This window comes from Opisthocomus hoazin, chromosome 3, assembly GCF_030867145.1.
Source record: "Opisthocomus hoazin isolate bOpiHoa1 chromosome 3, bOpiHoa1.hap1, whole genome shotgun sequence".
Lineage (NCBI taxonomy): Eukaryota > Metazoa > Chordata > Aves > Opisthocomiformes > Opisthocomidae > Opisthocomus > Opisthocomus hoazin.
In genome coordinates this window covers 61,910,123-61,937,505 of record NC_134416.1, presented here as the reverse complement: position 1 = coordinate 61,937,505, position 27,383 = coordinate 61,910,123, and the positions used below count along the sequence as shown (strand labels likewise).

The following is a 27,383-nucleotide window of genomic DNA, read 5'->3' as shown; positions in this document are numbered from 1 at the left end:
AACCGGGAGCCCGCCCGCGGCCCCACCGACCGCCAGCCACACCGGCGGAACGGCCCGCGCCGGCCCCCGGAGCCCTCCCGCGCCCCGGGGCGGGCGGCGGCCCCGCCCGCGCAGGCACAGCGGACGGACGGGCGGACGGACAGACGGGTACCTCTTTCCAACAACAGGTCTGTTAACCGCGCGTCCTTCGCCGCTGTCCGGTTCAGCCGCTCGCTGGACATGCTCGCCGCCGGCGGACGGGGGGGCTCAAGCCGCTTCGCCGGCCCCCCCGGCGGGCACCGCATCACCGGCGGCCCCGGGATCCATCCGGCCAGGGGACGCCGGCCCCGCGCCGGGACTGACCGACAGACAGACTGACAGACAGACAGTCAGTCCCCCGCAGCCCGGGCCGGGCCGGCCGCTCTCCCCCCCGCCCCGTGCCCCCAGCCGCGCGTGTGCGCGCACGCACGCACAGACACGAGAGACGCCTCCGGGCTCCCGGCGGGCTCCGTCGGCAGAAAAACAGATTAAAAAAAACAACAAGCAAAACAACACAAAAAAAACCCCCAAAAAAATTAACCGGCGAGAGCAAAAAATAAAAAGGAAGCACCCCTCCCCGCCCCCGCGGCGCCGCGCTGCCCCGAGCGGGCCCGGGAGGCCGATGGGCCGGCTGGCCGGCCGGTCGGTCCGTACCTTACCCGCGCCGCCGCCCGCCGCTCTTTAAGCCCGGCCCGGCCCGGCGAGCGCTCGGGGCGCCCCGGCTCTTCCGCCTGCCTCGGCCCGCTGCGCCTGCGCCGGCCCCGCCCCCGCCCCTCGCACGTGCCCGCGCCCCGCCCCGCCCCGCCGTCACGCGCCCGCGGGCGCCGCGCGCCGCCGCCAGCCGCCGGGCTCGCCCCCTCCCGCCCCTTCCCCCGGCGGCTCCCGGGAGCGGCTCAGCCCCGCGGGGGTCCCCGCCCTCGGCTGGCGGCGGGCGAGGCCCGCGGAGGGAGCCGCCCCTCCGGTCTGTCCTCGGCCGCGCCGCGGAGCCGCCGGAGGCCGGGCTGCAGGGCCCGCGGGGCTCCGGGCGCCGCTTCCAGCGGGCCGGCTGCCCCGGCGCAGCCCCCCAGCAGCGCTCCCCCCCGCCCCCGGGGTGTGCTCTGGGGCTCCCCGCGGACACGGCCCCGCTGCCCCCCGCGCCCCGCAGAGCGGCGAACCCCGCGGGCCGGCCTGGGAGAAGCAGGTCCCGTGGCTGGCGGTCCGGGAGCAGGGCCCGGAGGGGAAGGAGCCCGAGAGGAGCGGGCCTGCAAGCTCTGACCCCGGGTCCGAGCCGCGGAGCCAGGCTGGGGCGCAGCCACCGCGGACTGAGCAAACGCCCCTGGAGTTCTTCCCGGCGGAGCAGGAGGATCTGCAGCCCCACGCCGACAGCACGCCGTTGTGCGAGCAGAGCGTTAACCGGCCGCAGCACCGCCACCGGCAGAGGGAAATCATCCGGTGCAGACAGCAGGTGTGGAGCACCTCCGAAACGACAACCGCACCGCCCCGAGACCGCTGTGAGCACAGCTCATCCAGCGGGCCGGCCTTTCCAGCACGGCTGTTGTACAGGCACGACCCGCTTCGCGTGGGCAGTCGCTGCCGAGGCCGATTAGCTTCCCGCTGCCGAGTCGCCGTCGTCAAGGACTGAAGTGTAAAACTAAAGTTTCTGAGCCAAAGACTGACCCGCATACATGGTTCCCAAACCTCGCATTTAAAATGAGAAGTTGGTTCCAGATAAGCGTAGTTTGAAGGCTGTAAGCAGAAAACAAAATAAAATGAATTTAACTCTCTTCAGTTGCTGAAGGGCATCAACCTGCAGCATGAAACAATTGCTTCGGCCAGACTGGGGATTCGGCACGTCGAGAGAGCGATGCACCGCACGCTTCACTCCCTCTCTTACCCGCTGCTTCCCTACCCACCAAAATTCGTGTAATATTATTGTGCAAGCACAGGCACGATGACTGCAGAACGGTTACGGACTGCTGTATCCACAAGCAATGCACCTGATAAGCATCCTCAAGAACATCCTCAGAACAGTATCTGGCTCAGTACAGACTTATTAAGAATTTATCATCAAGTTTTTAATGCGAATCGAGCCCTTTAGGGGCTGAACAACTGCACAGCAAGTGCCAGATAGCCCATAAAAGCTGCTCTGTCAACAAGGATGGGGGACCGGCTTCCTTCTGAAATTCCCCTCCCGCAAATGTTCCACCGCGACCTCTGACCACCGCGACCTCTGAGCAGGACGGCTGCTCTGGCGCCAGGGTTGAAGCTCCCTCAGCAGGCGCTGGCACACCGAGCCGTAACGCTCCTCTGCACACCGCTACAAGTCTAGCATGTTAATGATCAAGCCAAGGGCTAGTTAAACTTGGTAACGTTTAAGGTGAAATTTTATAAAGGACTGTCTCCTCAGTCTTGACTGGGAAAATCAAAAACTCATTCTGGAACCCGCAAGAACAAAATCCAATTTTTTGTTTTACTAATGGTAAAGATGTTAATCGCTTAAGCGTAAAAAACCACAGTCATGCCTTGGTGACCAAAACTGGACAGATGCTGCCTTCTCTGTGTGAGTTTCGCATTTCTGTTACTTACCCCTTTTTTTCTCTGCTCCTCTAAAGACATTACTGACTGTGGGCAGGCTCTCGGCCAGCCCTTACTCTGAAGAGCAAGAGAAAAACCAGAGTCTTGAAACTGGAAAATGAGGGGGTGTTTCCTCCTGCCCGCAGTCAGCCCCTCGGGGCCACTCACCCGGGGAACCCGGACGGCGGGGGGGCGTACGGGGGTGCGTCCCCCTCCCTGCGCTGAGATACAGCTCGGAGCCACGCGCGTAACTTCAGCCCAGAAACCCACCTGAGGTGGGCACAAATCTGCAAATGCCAGCGCTTCACGTGGGGCCACGCGTCCTGCCGTGCCTCTTCCAGGCAGCACCGGGGCGATGCTTCATGGCCAAAGCCACACTGGGGTGATGTGTGCCCGTCGTGGGGGAGCCCCACTGCCAGACCCCCGGCAAAAGGGCCTGCACGGCAGCCCCACGGGTGCCTTCAGGACCACCCGGACCATGGCTGCTGGCTGCAACCCCAGCCCGGTGCCAAGCTAGTGGCCCCGGGAGCACGGCCCTGGCTCTTCCCGCTGCCTGTCCCGTGCCGTCCCTGGCACACACGTGGACGGCGACATGGCCCAGGCACAGACGAGCCGGACCGGGTCTCTGCTCACAGGGGGAAAAGTCAAATTGCTTGCTGGGTGAACGCTGATGCTAACACAAAAAAAGGAGGTGGGAAATGGTCAGCGAGGGGCAGAGCAGGAGACGGGGACCATCCCCTTCTGGGTAAAGGTCGGCACCTGGACGGGCTTTAAGCAACCGCAGACGCACCCACCGATTGAATGCCCCACACCCCACCTCTCAAACTGCCACCTCCTGTGATAAATTTTAGCCTTTTTGGTTCAATCTGGAGTTTATAGGTTAAGTCTGTCAGAAAAAAGATACTGAGGAATGGCACCACCCCAGGGAAAGGAAAAATGCTTTTCTCATTGGCACTGAATTCCAGTAACTTACTTGCCAGCAGGTGCCTACCTCGATGCATTATGTCGTTGTGATTAATGCGATTAGGTGCACGGAACAAGCAGACGGGAGCAGTGCGGAGAGATCAGCAACGCAACCCAAAAGAAGCAAGTCTGGGGGAGTGATTTAACACAGAAGGGGACAGTATTTAAGGCCTCTAAATTAAGGCCCTGTTAAAGCTGTTCTTTGCTCTGCATTAACAGGAAGGATGGTGAAACTGATTTCTCGTTTTGTTTTGGTTTTGTTTTAAAATCACCCTTTGCAATCCTCAGTTAAAGAGCTCCCTCCAAATCTTGATTCCTAGACAAACAAAGCGGTCCTTCATACGCACAGATAGCTGCACAGCCTGCGTGGTCCATGTGCTGGCCATGCGTGCGGTGGTTTATTTTCCTGTGCTGGAAGGAGGGTTCAATCTGGGACACTGAATTATAACATGCTGTTTTAAAAGTAATCACCATTTCAGACCTGACGAGCCCTAGCTCTGTTCATGCTGGCGAGTGAGAAAATCTACTCATGAATTATCCCCACTGCAGTTCTATTAGTCCTCGCACGCCGGCTCGACACAGGCAATTTACAGTCGTCTCCTCCAGCAGGGTTAAATGGTACAGTGAGAATAATACGCTGGCCCTGTTTACCCTGGAGATTACGCTGCTGGTAACTCTGATGCTCCCCTGCCACTGCTGAAAAACAGGTACAGAATTTCCTAGTGCTGATGCATAAGGAATGGGAAATTCTGGGCAGGGAAAGGCAGCTGTAAATCTGAGGGTGATCATCAGCCCAGACTACTCAGACCATGAAAATTAACCCTAGAGGAACGAAGCAACCAGGTGGCTGAGAACCAAACTTTCGCGCAGGTACCCATTACGCTGAACACTGTTATACAGTGGCTTCCACTTATTTTAATCATTGACAAATTCAATCCTCCATTTAGTTCTATCAAAAACTCGTGAACAAAATCAGCTGCACTGAACATACTGCAACCCCTTCCATCCTTCATTTCAGTCACATTCCATGGCTTTTGGCTTCTTTTGAGCTCCAATCTAATCAGTGGTTGTAAAAATGAACCATTTAAGTAAGATAGAAGGCAAGAAAGCATCACAACATATCTTTTTTTGTCACTCTGACTCAAGAGTTCTCCCAGCAGTAACTGTAGTTAGTACCTGGTACTGGACTCTGTAGAGTCTCAGTGGGTGCAGCATTGACTACCCTGCCTAAGCTGCCCACGGTTTCCAGGCAATTCCCAGCAAGTACAGGGAAGAATCATCCCTCATTATTAATGTTTTTTTTCAGCCCATTCAAACGGAGCTAGAAGAGATGCACTAAGGACCACATTAAAAAGCTGAGAGATCACATCATGCATTATCCTACGGTAGGAACAGATGAAAGTTAAATGAGAGACAGAATTAGCACAGGTGCTAGAATCTATGCATATGCAAGAATCCGGCTCCAACCCAAAACTGAAAGCCCTGTTGTAGAAATATAGGTTGCTAAATAAGCTATTAGAGGTATTTTACACACAAAAAGGAACGTTCACTTTTCCACCAAAGAACACTCTTTGGAGTCACAGAGAGTCTCCTGCCAGGTGGATTATTCACTCCATAAATCTCAGTTGCCAACAAACTCCTTGGCATTCAGGAAAAGAAAACAAGGGGCACTTGACTGCAGATTAACAGACTATCAAGATTTTTAGTACTTTCTGACTAAGGTGTACAGAAAGACTTCAGAAAGCTGGACAGTGCAGAAACCTTTCAAGATCACAGGAAAATCCAGCAACCCTGGTCTAAAAAAGAAACCTAAGTGCAAGACACAGAAACGGAGATAAGAAGGGAAAGCAGAATGAGGATTACAATAAGGTACTAAAAATACAAGCAGAATGTGAAGAGCTGTATTTTATTTCTGACATTAATATAATCAGCTGGTTTAGAGATACAAAACTCTGCCTCACTGACAGTGCTGTCTAGTACCTGAAAGTACAAGATGAACAGAGGAACCTGGAAAAAGTGTCGAAAGAGATACAGGGGAGAAAGGGAATCAACATAATACAAAATGTGAGGTCAGTGATGACAGAAAAATAATGCTTTCAAAGAACTGCAATGCCAACATAAGGTAGTATTAACCTTTAAAAGTGAGTAAAGGAGATGCATCAATACTGAAAAATTGATCTACAAGCAAAATAAAGGCATTTTCTTTGTTTTCTTTTATCCTACAGTTTTCTTCTTATTTATCTTGCAGCATTTACATACATGCTGTCTGGATGTGTAATCATAAGGGAAATTAACCCTGGATAACCCCATGCTGCAGCACGTTTACAGAAATTGCTCTAGAGAAAACAACTCTAGGAATAAAATGGGGGGTGTTCAAACCATCGGAAATCAAGTGAGTCACAGACATGATAGGTCTGAAGGATGGGAAAATCTCTTTATGAGAACATGCCATTAAACATTACAATCAAGCATAAAATTGCTCTGCCACAGTATTTTGTTTTATTTGCATTGTTAAGTTTCTTCTCCTAACAATAATGGATAGTTTATAGCACTAATGATTTATACAAAAGGAGCTGCGTAAATGCATCCCAAATGGGCGGCTTCTTTCTTAAGAATTGTAGACTCACTTTCCTTCAGCTTGATCGCAAATCAGTGACTCACACAGATTTCGCATCTGCCTCAGGATACAATGGCGCAGCTTCTAGCGAGGTTTCATGATAGATTAAGTTCCTAGGGTGAAAACTCACGCTCATTTAAAAAAGCACACTGCATTTCCACAAACTGCCCTGGTGCAAAAACTATAGATGCTTTGCCACCGACAAGTGTTATCACTGAATCCAGTACGGCTGTTTTACTAAGTTCATCACTTCTGGCTTCCGCAGCCCCACTTGAAATAAAATACATTCTTTGTATCTACGCACACAGACACAAATTTTCCCCAATAAATCAATTTAATTGATCTGGAGAAGGGGGCCACAGTTTAAGAATATTTAAATTGGTCTATGAAACACATTGACCTCACTTGCAGTGCACCCCCCCCCAAAAGAGATGGGGCCTGAGATTTTTGACATGCAAAGTGATTTGGATTGGTACCGTTTATAACCCACTCTATGATGTAACAGAGTATTCTGTTCCCAATCCCCAGCATTCCAAAACTGTTAAATCAAGGTCCCTCAAATCAGAAATCAGAAGAATGGCATAAAACAACGCTTTGGGATACACTTTGGTCACACTTGCCAGTGTTTCTTTGACCTTTACATCAAAAAGGTATTCGTCAACTCCCTCAATTCCAGCAGCTGAAGAATTAAGGAAACCACTTAATTTATGGTAAAATCCTGAGAACTGACAACACTGGGAATAAGAATCAGAATCTAGTCAAGAATTCTTAGGCCAGCAAGAATGAGAGTCACTGCAGATATGATGTACGCAGCTGACGGCGAAGCATCGGGAAGTTTCTAATGCACTTCTTTTCTGACTAATGGCCTAAGTGAGTGTGTAGACAATAATCCTCACGCAGGAGATGTGAGGAGGAGACGGGAGAGAAAGCCCACAGAGAATGTCGGTCGTCGGATGCTTCCTGCAGTTTTTCCATAACCACTTACCGGGAGCCAGTTTGAACGCATCATCACAGGCATTCCTCGGCAAGCGGCGGCGTTTCTGCCGCTTCCTTCAGACTGGCAAAGGAGTAAGACTTCCCAAAAATACACCCCCTAGAAAAGAGGGAATTAGGTGAGCGAGCTCAGCGCTCAGTGGGAATCGGATACCTCACTGCTGCTTGTGAACAGCAGACCTCTGAGTAAACCACCAGCGAAATGACAACCACGTTGCAGAAGCTACCACGCTATTTTTACCAAAGCAGAATATGTTATCTTTTCATTTTGTATAAAGGCAATAAAAATTCATAAGATTCATGCTCTGCATTTAAAGGGAAAAGCTGGGTAATACAGCATTCAGACCACATGGTTTTTAACATTACCATGAATGGTATATGTTCTTCAGTCTTCTGACACGTTCACAGGGATGGTGTTTACACTGACTCGTTCATGGTACATCATATCACATTTTAATGATTCAGTTCGGCTCTGACAAAAGGAAACATCTGCCATAATTTTTTCTTTCGTGAACTTTATCACAATTAAAAATCTGACGTTTCACCAGCCTGTGTGCCAACCGAGAAGCACGCCAAGCTCGGCACTTCCTGATACATACAAATGCGTGCAGCCTGAACAGCTAGTACCAACAGCACCAAGCCATCACTGACTTGTCAGTTCCCACCACAAAAGAGAAAAAAGATCACAGTTTGTGGGCAATAATTTCATAATCTTGATCTGGTTTCCATATGACAGAGTGCAAGAGAGAGAAAGCAAAAAAAAAAAAAAAAGGAATGCTTCACAGCTCTGTGTGATGACAACATAAGATTTCTCTGTCTTGCCCTATTGCAGCCAGAAAAATATTAAAGCAGCATGTCAAAACTGGCATAGCTTCTAAAACACGATTTCCAAACATCGCTTGATGGACAGCACCCTAGGAACTCGATGCGAAGCTTAAAACCGCATCTACTTTACACAAAATGAGGCCAATCCCACCCAATGCAATGACAGTCGTCTTCTTTTCAGCAGAGCTAATGGTGTCTACAAACTCAAGCCACTCCTGAGACACTGCACATATGATAGGAAGGCAGCTTGACCATGTACCATGAAAACTACTAACCTCTTGTACCCCACGTAAGGCTGGAGTAACTCTTGTACCTCTAGGCAGTTCCAATGATACCGTCATCTCGGGGTGGAAGAGCCAGAAACAAAACCAGGAGCCTAATGGTACGAGCAATGCAGTGCTGCTTCAGACGTGGAGCAACAGGGCCCCATGGCACGGTGGGCTGTGGTGGTACTGTGCCTGGGCAGTCGGGATGGATGGCGGTTTCCAAAGAGGCTCCAGGATAGAGCTCGGGTCTCAGTGAGTGTTGAGGGGTGCTTTCTAACACTGCTCCTCCATCTTTTCTTTTTTCCTGTACTACCAGCACAATACTGGATCAGGTAGGGTACGATTGACGTGTCTCACAGGAGGACTTCAGGGACTGAGAAAGAAAAGGAAGAATGACCCTGCATACACAACATACAGATTGCCCAAATGTATGGCACCGGAGATGTTTAAGGAGCTGCATGGTCTACTAGCCACAAGGTCAGATGGCGATGCAGCCTCTCTCCCCAGCTCTGTCACAGACCTGCCTGCGACCCAAGGGAAGTCCCTTCAGCTCTCCCTGCCCGTCCCGCCCCTCCTCTCTCCTGGCACCATGGCAGCACCTACGCAGTGCTTTCACAGAGCACGGCCTCACTCGCTCCAGTCTTCACATGCTGCCTCACACCAGCACCACGTGGAATATGGGCTGCTAAGCCACTTTTGAAGATGACATGTGAGCCCCTGGATCACAATGGTGCGTTTTTAAAATCCGCCCAGTGGCGAATGGACGGGCACCCTTTCCAAAAGGAAAAGTCTGGCCCCAAGCAGCTGCAATGGCATTTTCCTGTGCACGACAGCAAAAACCCAAATCTGCTGGTAATCTCACCAGACGCGCTGGGAACTGACAGCTAATGTATCTTACAGTTGGTTGGCTGGTATTTTTGGACGGGAAGCTGCATTTCAAACTACTTCATCCTATGTTCTCACTCTCTACGACTGTACATCCGACACTGTACTGACTCACTGGTAGCACTTCTGTGTAGCCCACTAAAGAGACACCATTGCACCCCGTCCAGGAGGGGTGAGACTTTCTGGGTGGACAGGGAGTTTTGAGAGTAAGATACTCGTTTTCAGGGTTACAGAGAAACTGCCCTCTCTCATGCGTGCGTGCACACACAGCACGTTCACCCCCTCTCACTTCTCCACGCTACCCCATTGGGGTAGCAACACTACTGATACTTCAAATTTGGCACGGCCCTGATTTTTAAAAAAAACCACATGGTTTTTATTAGGATTAAGATAAAGGGTTAAAACCAGATAAAAACAAGTTGTTACACAGCCTCCAGGGAGAGGGCTGTGCCTTCCGCCCAGCCTAGGAGGGGATGCTGCCGGCACAGGACTCCTTCCAGCCTGGCTCCAGGCAAGCACAGGGCAGACGCAGCCTTCTGGAGAAGCAAAGGGCAGAAAGATCTCTCCGTCATCCCTTTCGGCCTGAGATCAGGGGTCTCTGCCGTACTTCTGATCCGCCGAGTTTTAAGCCAAAGCTGCAGGGAATCGGCCTGAGCCAGGCAAGCGCTTTGCAAGGCAGCTTTGTGATCCCCTGCCGCCGGGACCGCTTCATGCATTCCTGCAACGACTCAAGAAACAGCCTTGACTGCTCACCCATTAACTGTGGGACGTGAGTCAGGTTCGCAATGCTGGGAGACAGGCTATTTTTACCACGCTTAGGATGTGCTGTCACAACGGTAAATCCCAGTTGCAGATTTACCAAATGCGCTAAGGGGATTTGTCCGGGATTTCAGGATGCCCGGCACCCTGATCTGCACAGCAGCTCAGACCAGGCTTTTTGCCATTCAGAAGTCCCGGACAAACGACTCGTGAGAGCACGCGGTTTGCCAGCGCAGGGCACATTCAGCGAGCACGCAGCACCTGGGATGCGCCTGGCACTGGAAGCGTGTGCTGGCCCCCGGCACGCCGTATCTCAGCCCCCCGACACGCCACGTGCCGGGCTTCGTCAAACACCTATGTGCACATGCAGCCCCTCTCCCATCCACGATGCCCGTCGTGGGTGCACCAGACCACGAGGACCACGCGCACAAACTCCCTGTGGCAGGTGGCAAAGACCTGCTCGCACAGCCCCTGCCCTCAGGCAGGGCAGTACGTATTCCCTGTACATCCCACACCACTCCCCTTTCGGTAGTCTCAACCAAAAGTGCAGTGCAAACTTGCAGTTACTTCCCTTGCAAAGTTTATACCCTGCAGCGAGAGCTTCCCGGCCCACCTCTGCTCCCAGGGATCCGATGCCCTGGCTGTGGCAGGTACACAAAAGGGACTCAGGGGAGAAGTCTCAGTGCGCCCATCACTGATGGCTCACGGGTGGAGTCTGAGAAACGCTGCCGTACGATGCTAGGGACGGCGAGGCCGAGTTGCTGCTGATACCTTACCTGCCGTATTTCCTGCCTTGGAAGCTGCATGCCATCCTATTAGCACAGTTTTGCTAAATTAATTAGAAAAGGCACACCCTTTCCAGCACTCATCTTTTTTTTTCATACACGTTGAATAACTTTACCTTGCTGTCAATATATCTGGTTTCTGTTTCACACCCAGAAGACGGGAAGAATTGCTCAAGCCAAGCTTGTGCATATTAGGAACATGAATCTGTCATACAACCTAAACTGGCTCTCAGCATGAATCTACCCTTTTTGGGGCAGACGGCTTAGACATTCTGAATTTAAAAGGACTCTGGCATTTTTCCTTCATGGCCTCTCATATTTCTTGCTCTGAAAGCTCAGCCTAGGTCTTTTTGTTCTTCGTAGGTGTCTTCCTCAAAGGCAGCTTAAACCTGAACAGCTCCAGAAATGTTCAGGAAGGTGGTATTTCGGTTAGGGTTTTTTTTGGTTTTGCTTTTGCCTTTTTATTTTTTTTTTTTTTTTTTTTTCACTTTTAGAGGTGAGCCGTGGTTTCCAGTGTTAAATCGCAACATTTTGAGGGTCTGTTTTTCTGCTACAAAAAAAAAAAGTTGCTTTTTTTTTCTTTAGCACAGTATTTCTATCACATAAGGAACTGTCTGAGTCCCAGTGTCCAAAATGTTCATATTTTACCTTCTCTGCTATATTTCTTCAGTTAATACTTTACAATTCTGCCTGAAACTGAAGTAGTTTTAGTTTCTCTATTGCCTACACATTTTGCCATTTCTAACACGACAGCACTGTAACCCGTTTGTTTTCTCAGTGCATCTTTCAGCATCACTTGTACTTCACAGTGCAGATGTCTAATGCAGATCAAAGCAGGCGCCGCAGTATATTCTGTTCCAAAAGATATCCCCACCTCCTCATTTGTTTTGCAACACACCTATCAAAGCATTAAATAAATATCATAACAGTTAGCATATATCCTTTGTTTTGCTTATTCTGAATGATTTATAGATATGTAACTTAATTCCTTCATATGCTGCTCCTGTGAAATAGATACAGAGGTGACCATTTTATATGAATTGCAGCTACAAACCAAGTCAATAGCTAAACTAAATAATCAGATCGACAGCCCTTTCTCAATTTCTGAGGCCAGAATAAATCCCATTTATAAGGAAAAAACAACAAAAAAAATTGCAGACCACTTCCTGCAAACAAATGAAATGTAGGCTAAACTTCGACCGCAGCTTTTTCTCCATGAGCCTCTAGCCTAAATCGAGTTCTCTCCCTTTAAGCTCACACCCAGAGGCGCAGCTCACTGGTCAATGCAATCTTCAAAGTTTCCCATCTTGAACAATTTATTTTCAGGAACGAAGGCCTGGAAAAGGTCCAAAAGCCCCGTGTGGGCTGGCAGCAGCTCAGGATGCTGTCTAGGTGTGTCTGGCTTGCCCAACTAACAACTCTTTCCACTTCCTCCACTCAGAGCACACTTGGGTTCCATCGTACTGCAGCAAGCCACCTGGTAACTTCTATTCCTTCATTTCTAAAAAGGCTACCGGGTTCTCCCACTAGATCCCCAGCGTTACGGGCTGTCAGATGCTTTGCGTTTTAGCTGGTGGCTGAGCATTCGACAGCGAATGCACAGTTTAGGATTTACGGCTGGGAAAACAATTTCCCAAAATGAATGCAATGCAGAAATACGCCACGTTACAACGGTGAGTATTCTTTCTCAAAATGGAAGCGTTAAACTTCAAGCACAGCTCTGTGCCTGAGATGAGCCAAGAAACTTCAGAGCTGAGTAACAGGCCTTGCCCGGCACCCTGCGGGCAGAGCAGCCCGCTCCTTTGCCGCTCCTCTTCCCGCTCCAGGTAGCCCTGGCACCGCAAAGCCTTGTTCCTCAGCTATCCCTTTAAGCCAGACTCCCCTCAATACTGATTCCAGGACAGTGTTTCCCAGCGGCTACGCTCAAATTGTTAAATCCTGAAGTGGGTGCCTCTGGAGGTTATTAGAATAATAGAACCTTTTAGGTTGGAAAAGACCTTTAAGATCATCGAGTCCGAACTCAAACTAATTTTTCATGTGCAGAAACACAGAGGGAAATAAACACTAATATTAACCTGTTCAAACAGCAAGAAATCTCCCCCTTTCCCCCTCCCTCCACTTAAAGCTACAAAAATTAAATCCGTAAGGGCATTTATAGAGAACATCTTATTTAGGGAAGAAAACAAAAGTGACTGACACAGTTATTTGTCACTGCTGGCAAATAAATTTGCGCGGCTTACAATGTTTACCCTGGAGTACAGCTGAAAGATCCATTCGTGCTGCATTAGAAAACCGCCTCAATGACAAACTTCAGCTCCCCGCTCCCGCAAAGCTGATGTATTGACTAGACAGGTAGATATTAGGTGCTCCGACTGTCTGGATGCTATGGAAATCATGCCGCACGCATCTGACCGTTGTCAGCAGCAGAAGACAAGCACCGGCCTCATTCTTATTCTAGCCAGGAAGAAGGCCTCGTCTGCATTAGCCTTTTTACTGAAAGGCTGCCATATTTGTCAGTTCAGACGTATGTAAGATAAGCTCTTTCCCCGTTATCTAATATTTCACCAGGCAGTGGAAACGAAGGATAAGCAGAACCTAATAGTCTATGTGGGCAGCAGATCTTGAATGCTGTCAAGCTCAGCGCAAGGCCTGGATGCCCCAGACAAGGGGAAGTTTACAGCAGAAGTTAATCACTTCATTTTGAAGAAAAACTCACAGGGATTTGGAGAAACAGTTACAACTTATCCTGGCTACGCAGCAAGCAAGGAGACAAACGTAAAACCCTGAGTGCAGCATTACGCTCGGTGCCTCGCCCTCCCTATAACGTAGGTACCGTCCGGCTAAAAATTGTGGTCCAGTCAAAGGGGATTAAAAAACACAGCTGTAAAACCACTGCTTTCCCTAAGCTGCTGGAGGAAACAGAAGGACAGGCAGGGAGAAGCAAAACAAAAAAAAACAAATTCTGCATTCTTGAAATGTCCTGGGCTGATCAGTCCCTTGCACAGCAGTTAGCAGAGAGGCCAGAAGTACCACTGCAGCCTGGCTCCCCTGCACTCCTCCCCTCTAAAACTGTCCAAATCTCACACAGAGTTGGCAGCAACCTGGCCAACAGATCAGAAAGGCCCTCGCTCAGTCGCAGGGCTCCCAGGCGAGCACATATGTAAAAGGCTGTTATGCTGTATGATGTGGATACAACAGTGCTCAGCGAATTCTGAATAGAATTAAGCTAGCCTGTCTCAGGGCTCACAGAGTAAGCCTGATTTAAGGGCATGTCTGCTTAACAGACACACCATCTTAAACAGTAGTGACTACACAGCCACACCGCTCCATTTTAATGCGCTGACAGGAGAATCGAGCCGTGTTTGCACAGAAGTGCAGCCCCAAGCATAAGCTTTCAACGTTGTTTTGGCCCACCTGGAATGGCCAAGCTAGGCCCAAAGGTGGTTTTTCTTTTCATCTGGCAAAAGCAGATTTCTTGGGCACAACTGTTAAAGGTGCCCGGCCACAACGCAAGCGGCAGCCCGCGAGGGCAGGGTTACGGCACCCGGGTGGGACGTGGTGCCCGCACCCCTCTGCTGCCTGCTCCTGATCCGCCGCCCGCGCTCCAAACCGCTGCCTAAGCGACACGGCAAATCGCGTCGTACGCGCAGACTCCTGACGTCAGCTCTGTCCTTAACGCCTCATCCATCAACAGCAACGATCCCGATCCTCCCTGCAGCCGGCGACGCACTGGCCGCCCGTCGCAACAGCCCAGTGACGCGAGCGCGGGGGGTCACGGGGAGCCACGCGCCCCTGGGCCCCAGCACTCCCCGTGTTCTCGCAGGGAAGACGTGTGTGTGCGGCATGCGAGCCCGCCAGGGAAGCAAAGCCTAGCCTCCGGCTAATTTTAGGCTTGGCAGCCTTAAGGATGTTCCCGGCCGTCTTTATCTTTGGCTCTTCCACCTCCTCTTCCTTTAAGGCCATACCCCCAAAAGCGGCGGCGCTGCCCCTCGCCCTGCGTCTCTTCTCTTCCCCACGCGAGGCCGGCCAGAGGGTGCCGGCCAGAGGGTGCGGCAGCGTGGAAGCTCTGACCTCCCCGGAGAGCCTTCCCTTTGGGGAGCCGGCGGGACGCCTCGCCCGGCAAAGGCCTCCCGACCTGCCGGCACAGGTGGGACGGAGAAGGGACGATTCCCCGCGCTTTGTCTCATCCCCAGCTGGCCGCACGGCTTTCTGGGTTGCCCTTGTCCTCGGGTCGGTCAAGAGCTCCTCTGCCTTTTCTCACACCAACCTTGCAGTGTATTTTTTCTTTTTTTCTTAATCATGTACATCAACAACTTCATTTAAGATGATCAGTTTCACATTACTGGGAAATAAAAGGGAACGGGGAAGTGCCAGGAGACGATGCCACATAGCGTCTTCTAGCTGGCCAAGCTCCTTTTCCCCTTACAGACCCCCCGAGCCCCAAAGCCTATCCAGCGGGACTCAGACACCCCTTCCTCATGCAGGAGCAAGATGCCGCAGGCGAGCTGCTTTGCAGAGATCACCCGGAGGTACGGGCAGGACAACACCAAGCATCCTCCCGCCCTCTGCAAGCTCCCCGCCGCGACATGCTGGGGGAGAGGAGCGGACACTGGACCGTGTCCCCACTGACATGGGGAAGCTGCTCATCCTCCGGGTGCCTCAGCCCAAGGCTGGTCCCACCACCTAGGCACAGGCCCTCTCCAAATCTAATCACTGTTCATTTCCTAAAATGCAGCAGGGTTTTACTTAGAAACTGGAAGAAAAGTACAACACCCTAACGGTGCCCCTTCACCCTTTACAGTATTCCACCTCTGCCGGTGTTTCCCACGTGCAGCCCGAAGAAGGCAGCAGGTCACCCATCGCGACACCACCGCTGGGTCCCAGCCCCAGGGGTACCCTACAGCCCCCTGCCCACCTGCGGCAGGGCTGAACGGAAATACCAGCTTCTGGAGGAACGTGTCTTTGGGCAGCCACACCACGTCTTTCGGGCAGCCGCACCACGTGACCTCTTCCTTTTACTTCGCATTCCAGCTGCCACTCCAAGGTTTGCACAGAAATGAATAATCTCATTTTCTCTGCTTTTTAACATTCTTTTTTTTTTTTTTTTTTCCAAGGGGAAGAGGGAAACCTTGATTAGACAGACGTGGCTACTTAAAAGCCGTCTCTAGCAAGACCATTCTCCGATGAAACAATTGGGGCAGAATGGCTCTCTCTTAATGTTACATTTAGTCATTAAAAATGTGCATTTGTGATTCTAAAAGCTGCTGGAGGCAAAACACAACAGAGAGATACATACTCAGATTTACATTTAGTTTCCAGCCTGGCAGACTCAGTGAAACTAAAATTAACATCTCTACCTTTCATACGCTTCTACGGACAAACACACACTGAGTAATAACCACCACTGCTGTACACATTTGAATCCTCTTTCAGCAGAGGACTAAATGCCTTTTGAAAAAACTAAATAATTTAGCATCATAATAGTGTGAAGTGTGTAAAGACACTCTTATATACTACTGCATTTAGCTCTGAGGTACAGCACAGGGGATGTCGTCATCTTAAAGCAACAACGCGATGGCTTTGGGCAGGAAATACACGCAGCTAATAGGTAAATGGAGCAAAAATACTTGAAACCATCACTAAACAGTAACAACAGATAATCCAAATAAAAATAACAGCAAAAAATAATACAAACTATACTGCGATCTTTGATGAGGAGGATCTGCAAAGACCTCGGTTTCACAGTTCATCCATGCTTGTTAAATGACATCTTGTAAAATTAGCTCATTCTCACCATTTATTTGTACTACAGGAACATATAAAGATGCTTCAGCCAGGAGTCACAATGCAGTGGCCTGAGCACCGCATAATTAGAAAAAGACAGTCCTTACACCTACGATCTTGAGGTCTGCAACTACAACAAAAAAGATTAATTGCTTAGGAAACAGGAGGTGAGATTAAGGAGTAAACTGCTCACAACCACTGTACAAAATTCTGGGTATCCTTAGCTCAACAGCTGCCTAGCAAAAAAAAAAAAAAACCCAAACCCAAAACACCCTAAAGGAAGCCCTTTTAGGATTTTGACAGCAAATATTTCCCATACATCAGGGACCATCTACTGAACCACCAATACAAACGGGTAGCAGGAGGAATTAGCACCCCTTGTATTTTCTGTATTCCAAATACTTTCTGCTGTCTTTTTTTTCTGATCAGTAAAAGAAATGGTGAAAACAAGGTCCAGATACTGACAGAAATAAAGCTGTTTCCTGTCTTCCTATTACCTATCTTTTAGTATTTTTGGTGTCTCAAAAACAACACACACTGGGAAACAAAGGTTTAAAAAAACAAAAAGGCAATCTGAAAGGTTCAACTTATATAAAGGCAAATGAATGAGACAGACACACAGTTCAAATGCTGTGGCCACACTACCCAAGAGTCTCCTTCACCACCAGCAGCTGGAGAAAACAAATCTCAAAGCTGTTTAATTTTTGTTCTGTCACCCAGACTTTGCTTTCCTTCCAGACTATGGAGACCAGGAACAGAAAACTATTCCTGGTTTTCCTGTAACAGTTTCCAAATTTCTCAACCCACTTCAAATAACTTCTGGCAGATTTTTTTTTTGCCCCCAGAGCTCCCTGGAGCAGGGAACATTTAACAATTTGCTCCTGCAGTGCCAAGCAGAATGCCAAAATGAAAAAAGAAAAAAAAAAAGAAACAAAAAAACCAAAAGAAGGAAAAGCCATAGAGGTATGCAGAAATGAATCAAAGACAAACTAAGCTTCAGCGTAAAAAAGTCGGAAAACCCCCCAAACTAAGGTGAGGGACTGTACGAAAGTAAGCAGGTGAGATGAAACAGCCACCCACGCAGGTGCTCAGAAGCGATGATCTAACGGTCTCTTCTGATTTCACAGTTCAGGAGCTCCTGGCACACCACTGCCCTATCTGCAGCATCTCCGCGCTGGGAAAAAAAGTCTCCATCTACAACTCATTTGTTAAAAACTGTCTCTTTAGGCTACTGTAAGACCATAATTTACAATGCCTAGATTCACTCTGTGCTTTGTTGCTGAGCAGAGCAGAAACAAACTTACTGTTCCTCTTCTACAGTGGTTTAAAAGCACAGTGCAATTTCAAGGGCAGATCAAAGTTAGACTAATTATTTCCTTTCTGCATATCCTATAACTACATGTAACAGGTCACTAGGGAAGAGTGAAACAAAAGATGAATGTATTTGCACACACTAACAACAAACACTAAGAAGCAAGGACATTATTTATATAATAAAAAGATGCATAAGGGAAAACATCAAAGCCTGTATTAAATACACAAACCCACAAATGTATCACCAATGGTGCCTAAATAACCAGGGAAATAAACTGGCTGCTCTCTTTCTGCACACTTCAAATTAAACATAACTGCTGAGGCGGTTAAATCCTTCAAGAGCCTTCAGCATTACTGATCACGAAGGTTTGGTAAATCCAGTATTGCCCACTTGAAGTTAATCCCAAAACTAAAGAACATAAATTTCCATTGTTTTCTGCTGTTTAGAAACATTTGAGTTTACAACGGCCATACCTTAAAGATTTAGCCTGCAGTCAGGAAGGCTAGAAACATGCTTTACTGTAATTTTTAAATGAAACTTGACATTCTTATTTGTGAAGTTTCAGGAATCAGAACTTTAAAATACTCCGTCATGAGAACTGAAGAGCGGTTAAGAATACAATCTGCCTCTAGAAACCTGCAAAAGCAAATAGCTACTGTTCTGCATTAATTCCTCTCTAGGAAACCTCGACAGGGATATTTTGATTATGTTACTGTTCCTTTGTCCTTTTCCCAGGTTACTTCACCTGCTAGTCAAGAAATTGCAAGCTTTGTGCAGAAAAAACCCCCAGTGTGTAACTCCAGCGTTTTGTCCACTTGTCAGCAACTGCAAAAGCAGTCTCCGTGGCATATCCTTAAGCATTCCTACTTCAGCCACTGCTTCAAAGTACCTACACGAGGTAAGATGACCCCAGCATACAGGGACTCCTCCAGACAGCACGCAATACACAGCAGCATCTGTCAAGGCTCAGGCAAGTGTCCAACTTCTGTTAAGACCCATTAAACTCTCCCGGATTCATGAGAGCTTTTGGTACAGGAGCAGCACTGCTTCTTGTTTTGAGTTCTTCCCTTGAAAACCATGTTCTTGGACAATATGCTTTTTTCCCCTCAAAGAGCACAAGAGGTTCACTGGAACAGGAGGAGAAAAGGGAATGGGCCTTTTCAAGGCAGAGAACTGGGGGTCTTCAGAAAAAGCCCTCTTGAACAGAGAGGTGGCTCACAGGGAAGGCACCCGAGCAGACAGAGGGATGGCCACGGCTGCACGGAGCATGGTGCCACCAGCGTCACCTGGGCCTCCAGAAGTGGCAAAGCGTGCAGTCCTGCGGGAACAATCCTTTGCATATTTACTGCTCTTTTCTTTCACTCCTGAAGCCTTAGGGAAGGCTGTCGCCTGGCTCACATCCAGGAAAGGTTGCACGGATCAGACCACATGCCGACCGAGGACTAAAGCCTGGCACGTAGAGGTCTGAACGGCACACCTAAATTTCTACAGTAAAGCTAGGAGCAGCCCCAAACTCCTGCTCCATTTCTACACACAAATGCAGGGCCTTTTATTGGCTTGACAGCGCTCTGTATTTTTTTAATGTGTGCCCTTTTATCGTTCCTTGACTAAGAGTACAGATACAGGCATTTCTCACCCACACAGTACTCAAATGACTTCTAAACCTTTGTGTTAGCCTGTCATTTTTGGTAGCTTTCACACCCTTACTAAAACAAAGCTTAGACAAATCCTGAAAACTAAGGATCTCTCCAGACATGTCTAGACTCTCAGTTCAACACGGCACAATATTTTTGAACTCTCTAACCTTTAAGGGAGGTGACCAAAGCCAGCTCAGACAGACTAAACTGACACACCGCCAGCTAATACCCTGAACACCTTAAAATGCAAATAGCTCTAATCTTATTAAAAATTATGCAATTCGCCCTACCGCAACAGCAAAAGGGGGAAGGGAAGCAAAAATACTGTTGATAGCATAGGCTACTGTTCTCATCTGACAAACAAAACCGTAACATTCATGAATTATTTCCATTTGCAGTTAAAGAAGTCAAAGAATTAGGATTTTTTTTTTTTTTTTTAAACCCATATCGAGCCCGGTAAAAGACTATATCTAGGCTATGCGTGGGAGGTGAAGAACTGCCACCATCTCCCAAAGACATGACTAATACAAGATTTGGTAACTCAGGAAGACAATGCCAAGTCTTTCCTCATACTGTACAACTTGGATGAAAGCAAGTATGTAGGAAGGTAGCTCGAGCATGCCAGCGTAGGCTTATGCTGTGCCCGGCACTATAAAACAGGTACCTCACTAACTTAGACGGAGCAAACAGTGTAGAAACGTAGCAGAAAATTAGCTTTCTGCAGCCAGAGCTGTCCTGCTACCCTGCCTCCTCCCTCCAGCGCGGGACAGCAGGAAACCTGCAGCCCATGTAACGGAGGAGCTGGGCAGCTGCGAGGCAGTTCTAGTTGGAAGAGGGACCGTGCCACCAGTGCGGTGAGCCTCACACACCACCCAATTCCAATGGCTAAAAACCTGCTCGTTTACAACCTGTTAAAAGTACAGCCTCTGTTTCCAGTCCTACAGGGCGCATGATCTGAACATAAGGTAAATGAGGATTGGTGAAAAGTTCCTTATTCTGATGGGCTGCTTGTATCCAGCACCCTGGAAAAATAATGCTGCCTTGGATTTCCACATGCCCTTCCAGCGAAGGATTTCCCGATTCCTCCCAAAGACTTCCGAGTTCTGAGTTTGGCCCTTGGTGGAAATGCCTCAAGTGAGGCTGCGCGACTCCAAGCTTGTGATTGCTCGTGTTTCTGGATATCCAGTTCACTCCATTTCCAAGAACAGAAGCGTATGACCAGCCAGGGCTACCAAAGTATCAGAAAGGACACTGATAATGAACTGGTTTCTATCACGCAGTATCAGCGAACGAGCTCTGCTGCAGTAGCACAAAAGCCTTCCAGCCACTCTAGCAAGCAAAGGCGTATGGGAAGAAGGACTGCTGGAGTTTTGGAAGCTATTTACTGTGGTATTCTGCAACTGGTGTAGAGCAGCATGTACAGAAGGAGCGTGGCAAGTTGACAGAAAGCAAGTAGCAAGCTGCTTCTCTTTTACTGAGGCTTTGCTCAGCTGGGTTGCCTTATGCAACCACCATGGGAGCAAATTCACCATGGGAGGCAAGAGGAAAAAAAGACTGATTTATCTGAAACCCTGTAGAGCTTCCTCATTCTCAGTTTTGCAAAGAGTGCAGCCCCAAAGCACAGATCCTAACACATGAAAGATCTGTCAAAAATAAGAAACTAGTAATTCCATAAATGCTGGGGCATCATCAAACATACATTTGCCTCCAGATAATGGATTACTGTTAAGTTAGGACAAATCTCTTTTCAAGTGACATCTCAAGGTAAAACAAAACCAACCATACCACCCAAAACCAATGAACCAAAAGCCCTACAACCTGCTATCCCAACCAGGTGCACACATACCCATGTTTCTGTCTATTTTGGATCATAAGAGCTTAACTATGCACCTAGTCTCAGACAAACATTCCCATGCCATTAAAAAAAATGCTAACCAATCTTCAATACTGAAAACCCTGGTTTAAGACATGCCACAAAAGAAAGAATGGAACGGTCCCTGTAAGTAAGCGGAGTTTTGCTGCTTCTCTAATGGATTTCAAATGAGGGATCTGATGACAGTCTGCCAGTCATCAAAGGGCCAGCAAGAATGTCAGCAATTAAGGGAGAGCTGGGGGAACAGGCAGGATCTGGAAAAATCCTCCAGCATGAGACTGGGGAAACAGGGCAGCCTGCCTGTGCCACGCCAGCTGGAAAGCAGCTCCCTGCAGGGGTTGGTGATCTTGTAAAGAGAGTTTCAGAAACAGCGGGCAGCACAACTGGCTCTCTCTCTCAAGCCACACTAGATCACAAAACAGATCAATTCCATCCACAAAAAATGAAGTTCTGCCACTGTGAGGCACTTTGAGCAATACCCACACTATGGTTTGTTTTTCAAGCTTACACAAGGGTCCAGCTGACCAGTATAGCAACTCTGCAGAAAACCTTGCATGGCCACTGCCGAGTTCACTGCTATCAATTCCAGACTTTCATAGCCTCTAAATTAGTGCTGAGTGTCTTTGAGGTCCAAAACTAAGCCATCGTTCCTGTCGCCATTCTGATTGCTTTGCAGAACTTCTTCCTGCAGGATCTGAGCGTTCATGTGGAACACGATGGGTCTTTACGCTGATTTTAGCCTCAGAATGAGCTGGCAAAAAAAATGGGAAATCTGTATGGACGACAGAGCACTGGGGCAGCAAGACAGGAGTTCCAGGATTTTCTTCACAGCCTTGCAGACTCCACAAAATTTAAACCCAGATCAAATGTTAACACTGTTGGAATAGGATAGCGTCAAAAAGAGGGGACAGGAGGGCTTCCAGTTACAAGCCCCACCTTCAAATTGCTAGAAAGACTTGGGTCAGTCATTCCATGTCAATAACCTAAGACCCCTAGTGGAGAGCTTCACCCAAGGAAAGAATTTTGCTCACGTCTTTTGCTCCTCTTCTTTGGCTCCGGTCCCAGTACAGCACTGCTGACTGTCTAGCTCCCATGAACTGGCATGCAGAGGCAGGAAACTGGAGAGGCACCACACTATTGGGAACACAAGTGGTGCCAGCATGGAGACTAAGAGGCAGGACATGAGAGATCTTCTCCATAAGCCTCCACAATCGTGCTCAGTAAATGCACGTGAACAACGATCTCTGTGCCACAGAGAAGGAAAAGTTCCCTAAAAAAGCAATCTTTTCAAGACTGAAAGAGGAATTGGGAAATTTTGTGCCATTTTCCCTCACATTGCTAGCTCATTGACATTACCAAGTGCAAGGGACGGACGGTAGATGGGCCACAGTTGTTCTACACGGCATGCACCACCGCATGTCAAAGATACAAAATCAGAAAAACAACAGGAACCTTAATGACAGTTAAACAGTGCTGTTACTGCTAGCCCTTCACCTTTGAAACCTGCCAGGGATGGCAAAGTGCAGAGGAACTGCAGTGACCACCAGATGAAGCAGAGGAGAGATCTGGGCACTCGGAAAGCATCTATGATACAAAAGATCTTCTTCTTGCCCGTTTAGGCAATTTTCTTGGATCACCTTGCCAGCACCCGTGAAAGCTACGTAAGCCGTTCCCATGCACACAGCACACGCTGCACCATCGCCCCTGAACTGGCACAGCCCAGAGCCACAGAACCCTTCAGGCCGGAGCGGCCCTGGGAGGTGCCTCGTCCGACGCCGTGCCCAAAGCCGGGTCAGCACTGAATCCAGATCAGGTTGCAACTTACATTCTGCTGGTCAGATCGACTGTAAGGAATGCCCTTTAACTCATCAGGACAAGGAGGGAACTGCACTAATTTAAGTGAATTCATCTCTAAAAAGACATGAAATCAGTATTGCTTGGGTCTAAGCAAGGCTGGCAAGGGTTTCTGAAAACAAGACATCGTGGCGACAGGAAATATCTCTCCCACCATGAGAGCACTTAACAGAGCTCATGAAGTTATGCGGGCAACAGGCTCTTACCCCTACACAGCCTACACGAGCTAAGAACCCCTCAGACAGTACAGCTTAAACCTGTTTCTCAGAAGGAACAAGCTACACCAGCAAAATAACCTTTCTATTTTTTTTTTTTTAATTATTTCATCTACCCTCCAGTTTCTGCTGGCACAGCTGAATGTGTTAGGAGAGTGATTTACGCACAACGCTCGCTGACGTACCATTTTCCAGTGCCGACTAAGCTGCAGTCATTAACTAAGAGAACTTCAGAATACGACGAGTTTAAAAGAGCTCCCCAACCAGTTCAGAAACACACGTCGAGCAATGTTTAGAAATACAGCAAACAAGTCACTGATAATCTTTCCTTTACAAATGAGACTTGTCTTTCAAAAGGTTCAGCACCATCATTATGGTCAATTTTCGAAAGCACCTTGTGATATTTAAGATTACTCAAAACAAATAGTGCTGGAGGAGGGAGGCAAAATTTCAGCAGCAAAATACACAGCTTTATAGTCTGAGGAATGCCAAGTACATACATTTTACCCTTGAGTTTGCTGTGACGCAGCGTGGGGATTATCAGTAGGAGCCGATTTGTTACCTGAAGAACTCACCAGGTAGTACAAAAGCGTATGTTTTCAGAGGTGCCAGCACCGTAACAGCTCTGCGTATGGCCCACGAGCTGACAGCGACAAAAGAGTGCATAGGAAAACTTTTCCTGTACTTAAATTAAACAGAAAAGTTCTCAAATCAGCCAATGCTTGCGCTACTAAGGTAAGCAATTTTCCAAACACACTAATTCAAAGATGCAACTGTCCTACACGCAGGATTCCTGAAACCTCACTGGAGCACTACATTTTTTTAAGGGAATAATTACATGTGCTTTCGTTATTTTCCTTACTCTGTTCTCACTTCTGATTCCAGAGGGTTTGTTTTCCCTTGCCCCGAATGACCCACGACCGCTACCACAAGCTAAAATTACACATAGCTGGCACATACACTGAGAAATATGAAGAATCATTTTTAATGTGATTTGCTTTTAAAGGCAAACCAGCAGTTACTAATCGGTTGACCTATTTCTGGTCCAATTTACCATACTTTTCACACACAATCCAAAAAACTCTCTTCAGAAATGCAAAAGCACTTCAAAAACTTAACTGGGGTAGAGAAAGAGGTAAAGATGCCATTATATACTAAATTCCTTGTGGGGAAGAAAATTGGTATTTAGAAATAAAATTAACTACAATAAAAAGAAGAAAAGAAAGGAAAAGCTTAGGGAAGAGACCCAGGTCATGAGGATGGTATTTCCAAATTTTTTAAAGCTGCAACACAACATTCCCAAGCTGAGAAAAACATGTTCCCTGCCCTCACAGCAACCCCGCCACAGAGATGCCAGTGGCCGTGTATGTCCTCATCCAGTTCTTCACGTCCCACACCTCCAGACCCAGAGACTGACTCCTCCAACCAGGCACCAAGCTTCCCGCACGTCTGAAGGAAGGCTGGCAGAACTAGAGACATTGCTTATGAAACATGTCCCTATGGGTATTAGCAAAAGCGTCTATTTTAACAGTATTGTTTATTTTCACCTATTTGTGCTTTTTGAAAAAAATAAAATAACCCACACACTTTCTCCTTGAGCAGGCCACAGAAAAAGCCTGATCGGTTTCCCTTTTCTTTGCTGGCACAGATCCCGGTCCCGGGGCTGGCGAGGTGCCTATTGATTTCAGTGAGAAGAGGATCAGGCCCAGTCCTGCAGATGTTACTCATGCAAGTGCTCTGCTCCACCCTTCGTTTCCCACATCGCTCCATGCTCTGCTACTTAAAAAACAGGAACAAACTGGAACGACAGAGCCCGGCGTGCAGCGCTTGGCCTCTCGTGCCTTCTCGTACGTGCAGCCCTCAAAGCCCTTTGTCACCGCTCAGCCGGGGACTGATAACCCGCAGCATTGGGGACTGATAACTTGCAGCATTTTGCACCTACGACTGCCAACATCAGGCCGTTCGTAAGCGGATCTTAGTGGGAGCCATGCACTGTCATCTTTGGTAAGGACCACGGCTCTTCTGGCCTGTGGGAAAGTCAAAGGTCAACAGAACCGCCCCAAATACTGCAGCATTTGCTCTTGTTCTTAAAGTCACAGTTCCTGGAGTCGTGTTTCTTCTAGAGAAACTTGGCTTTCATTTAAAAACTAATCCTTCTGGGTTCCCATAATTGCAGAGGATAGCCTGAAAATCTGGCTTCAGAGTTTCCCAAGAGGAAATAAAAAGACACTAAACAAATAAAAAGGACTGGAAGTTTTTCTTGGTTTGATGTCATTTGTTGATTTTTCTTAACATCGCTATTTTAAGCAATCCTTTTTTTTTTTTATGTCTTGGCAAATTATTTTTGAATGCTTTAGAATGGCAATTTGCTCTGAGCTAAATTCTGATTCAGACTGCCATCACTGAAGATTAAAAAAAAAAACGTTTCTTCATTTGTTTGTCAGCATTATTCACTATTCATTAATTATATTTTTATATCTATTCTTTTATAGTAATGCTTTAAACCTCTTCATTGGATTAGAGACAAACTTGGGAAACAAAGTCCGTTCCCAATCTAGAAAACCCTCCAGGCAACTAAGACGCTTGGATCTCATTTTATGCTTATGAAGCTGGTATAGGAATTGTAAATATACACCTATGAGACACTTGAGATTGGGAAAGAAAAGCTGACTGCTGCCCCTTTGCAATTGGACAATTTACAAATAAGTACGTAATTGGGCTTTAGTTGCTGACCTGTGTAATGCGCACTATTTCAGTATTTCCAACTCAAATAAAATGATGCTCATTAGAAAAATGTTCAGCTTGCATTATTTCAATACGCAAAACTGCTCTTCCCTAAGCAGAACTGAAATGGAAAAGATGGATATATTTTATTTACATACATATCTACACATAGAAACGCACCTTTTTTTTCATAACCACACTTTCTGCCTTTAGGAGAGCAAGACATGCAGCCTGGACAACTGCAGATGTTTAAGAAGAAACCCTTACAATGCTTAAAGAAAAGGAAAAAAAGAAGATAATTGTGTTTGTGCTTAATGTCTAATGTATTTTATGCATGTGGATGCAAGAGCTATCAGCTGTAACCCTCACTTTACATTGTTGATTAAAAAAAAACGACAGAGAAAAGAATGAGACTTTCAGCGCAGCTGGGTCAGCTCGTACCACGGGGGGGGGACTCGTATCTGGCACTGGCGTGACCCAGCTGCGCAAAGCATCTGATGCCAATGTCGTGGCCTGGCTATGACAAACGAGGGCTATTGCGCAGTGGTGGCCATCTCCAGCAACAGGCTGTCAGGGCTGTGAATACGCAGCCCTGTCTTGTCCCCGGCCACCTGGAACCGTGCCTCGCTGAGGAAAGTTCCTGCTCACGGACTGGCACCGAGACGTCGATGCATCCCAGAATTCATGACCCCCGCCCCCCACTTCAAGCGCTTACAATAACCTTCCCCACAAAGCACCGTCAGATGGGCTGGGCTGTTGGTGCCCAGCTCACCAGGGTGGAAATGCTTCCCCCACCCCCAGAAAGAAACCCCAGGCATTTCCCTCTGCTTGCCCAGTACCAGCAGCCATCCTTCTCCACGACCTTCCATCATAAAACCAGCTGCCTACAGACAAATAGTCACAAGGAGCTATTTCACACAGGTTTTTAGCAGGAATGTGAGCCCGGGATCCCCAAAACACACTCATGAAGGTCTCTGGATTGACCTCTAGCGAATTATACCACCATCCCAAAATGAAAATGCCATTTATTTAAATTTTTTGACACCAGAAGTAACAGGCAGGAGGTTGCAGAAGAGATTTTCAGCAGCAAGGAATTAAACAAACTAATAAAAAATCCCACAACAATGCTGCAGCAAGCTTTGAGACAACTGCAGTATAATTTACTCGACTCCAGGTCTGGTCCTGCCAGCCAAATAGGAAAAGTACAAGTTACGTTGGGGAAGTCAGGCTTGGAAACTGAGGCTGGACTGTTCTGCCCACCCCTCCCTGCATTCTGGGTTCTTGCTGAAGCTTTCTAAATTTTAGGGAAAAAAATCG

General features: G+C 48.0%; 1 protein-coding gene and 1 long non-coding RNA gene across 9 annotated transcripts in view; one reads left to right on the top strand and one right to left on the bottom strand.

The window, feature by feature from the left end:
- The window catches only part of LDLRAD4 (low density lipoprotein receptor class A domain containing 4), a 303,243-nt gene that overhangs the window by 25,856 nt on the left and 250,004 nt on the right, over nucleotides 1-27,383 (bottom strand). Inside the window, exon 1 of one of the 8 annotated variants that reach the window (XM_075416518.1) lies at nucleotides 673-760. The exons of 5 other annotated variants lie outside the window; for them this stretch is intronic. Coding sequence is in view for 1 of the 3 variants with exons in the window: in XM_075416516.1 (XP_075272631.1) it covers nucleotides 152-284 (133 nt within the window). In the remaining 2 variants the exon portion in view is untranslated. Of the gene's footprint in view, nucleotides 1-151; nucleotides 428-672; nucleotides 761-27,383 lie in introns of those variants that run through there. 2 more of the 8 variants (XM_075416517.1, XM_075416516.1) reach the window with 2 other exon arrangements.
- Nucleotides 104-25,403, top strand: LOC142360866 (uncharacterized). Its single transcript, XR_012763467.1, has 4 exons — nucleotides 104-167; nucleotides 15,466-15,708; nucleotides 18,499-18,661; nucleotides 24,991-25,403. It is a non-coding gene; the product is annotated as an uncharacterized LOC142360866 (long non-coding RNA).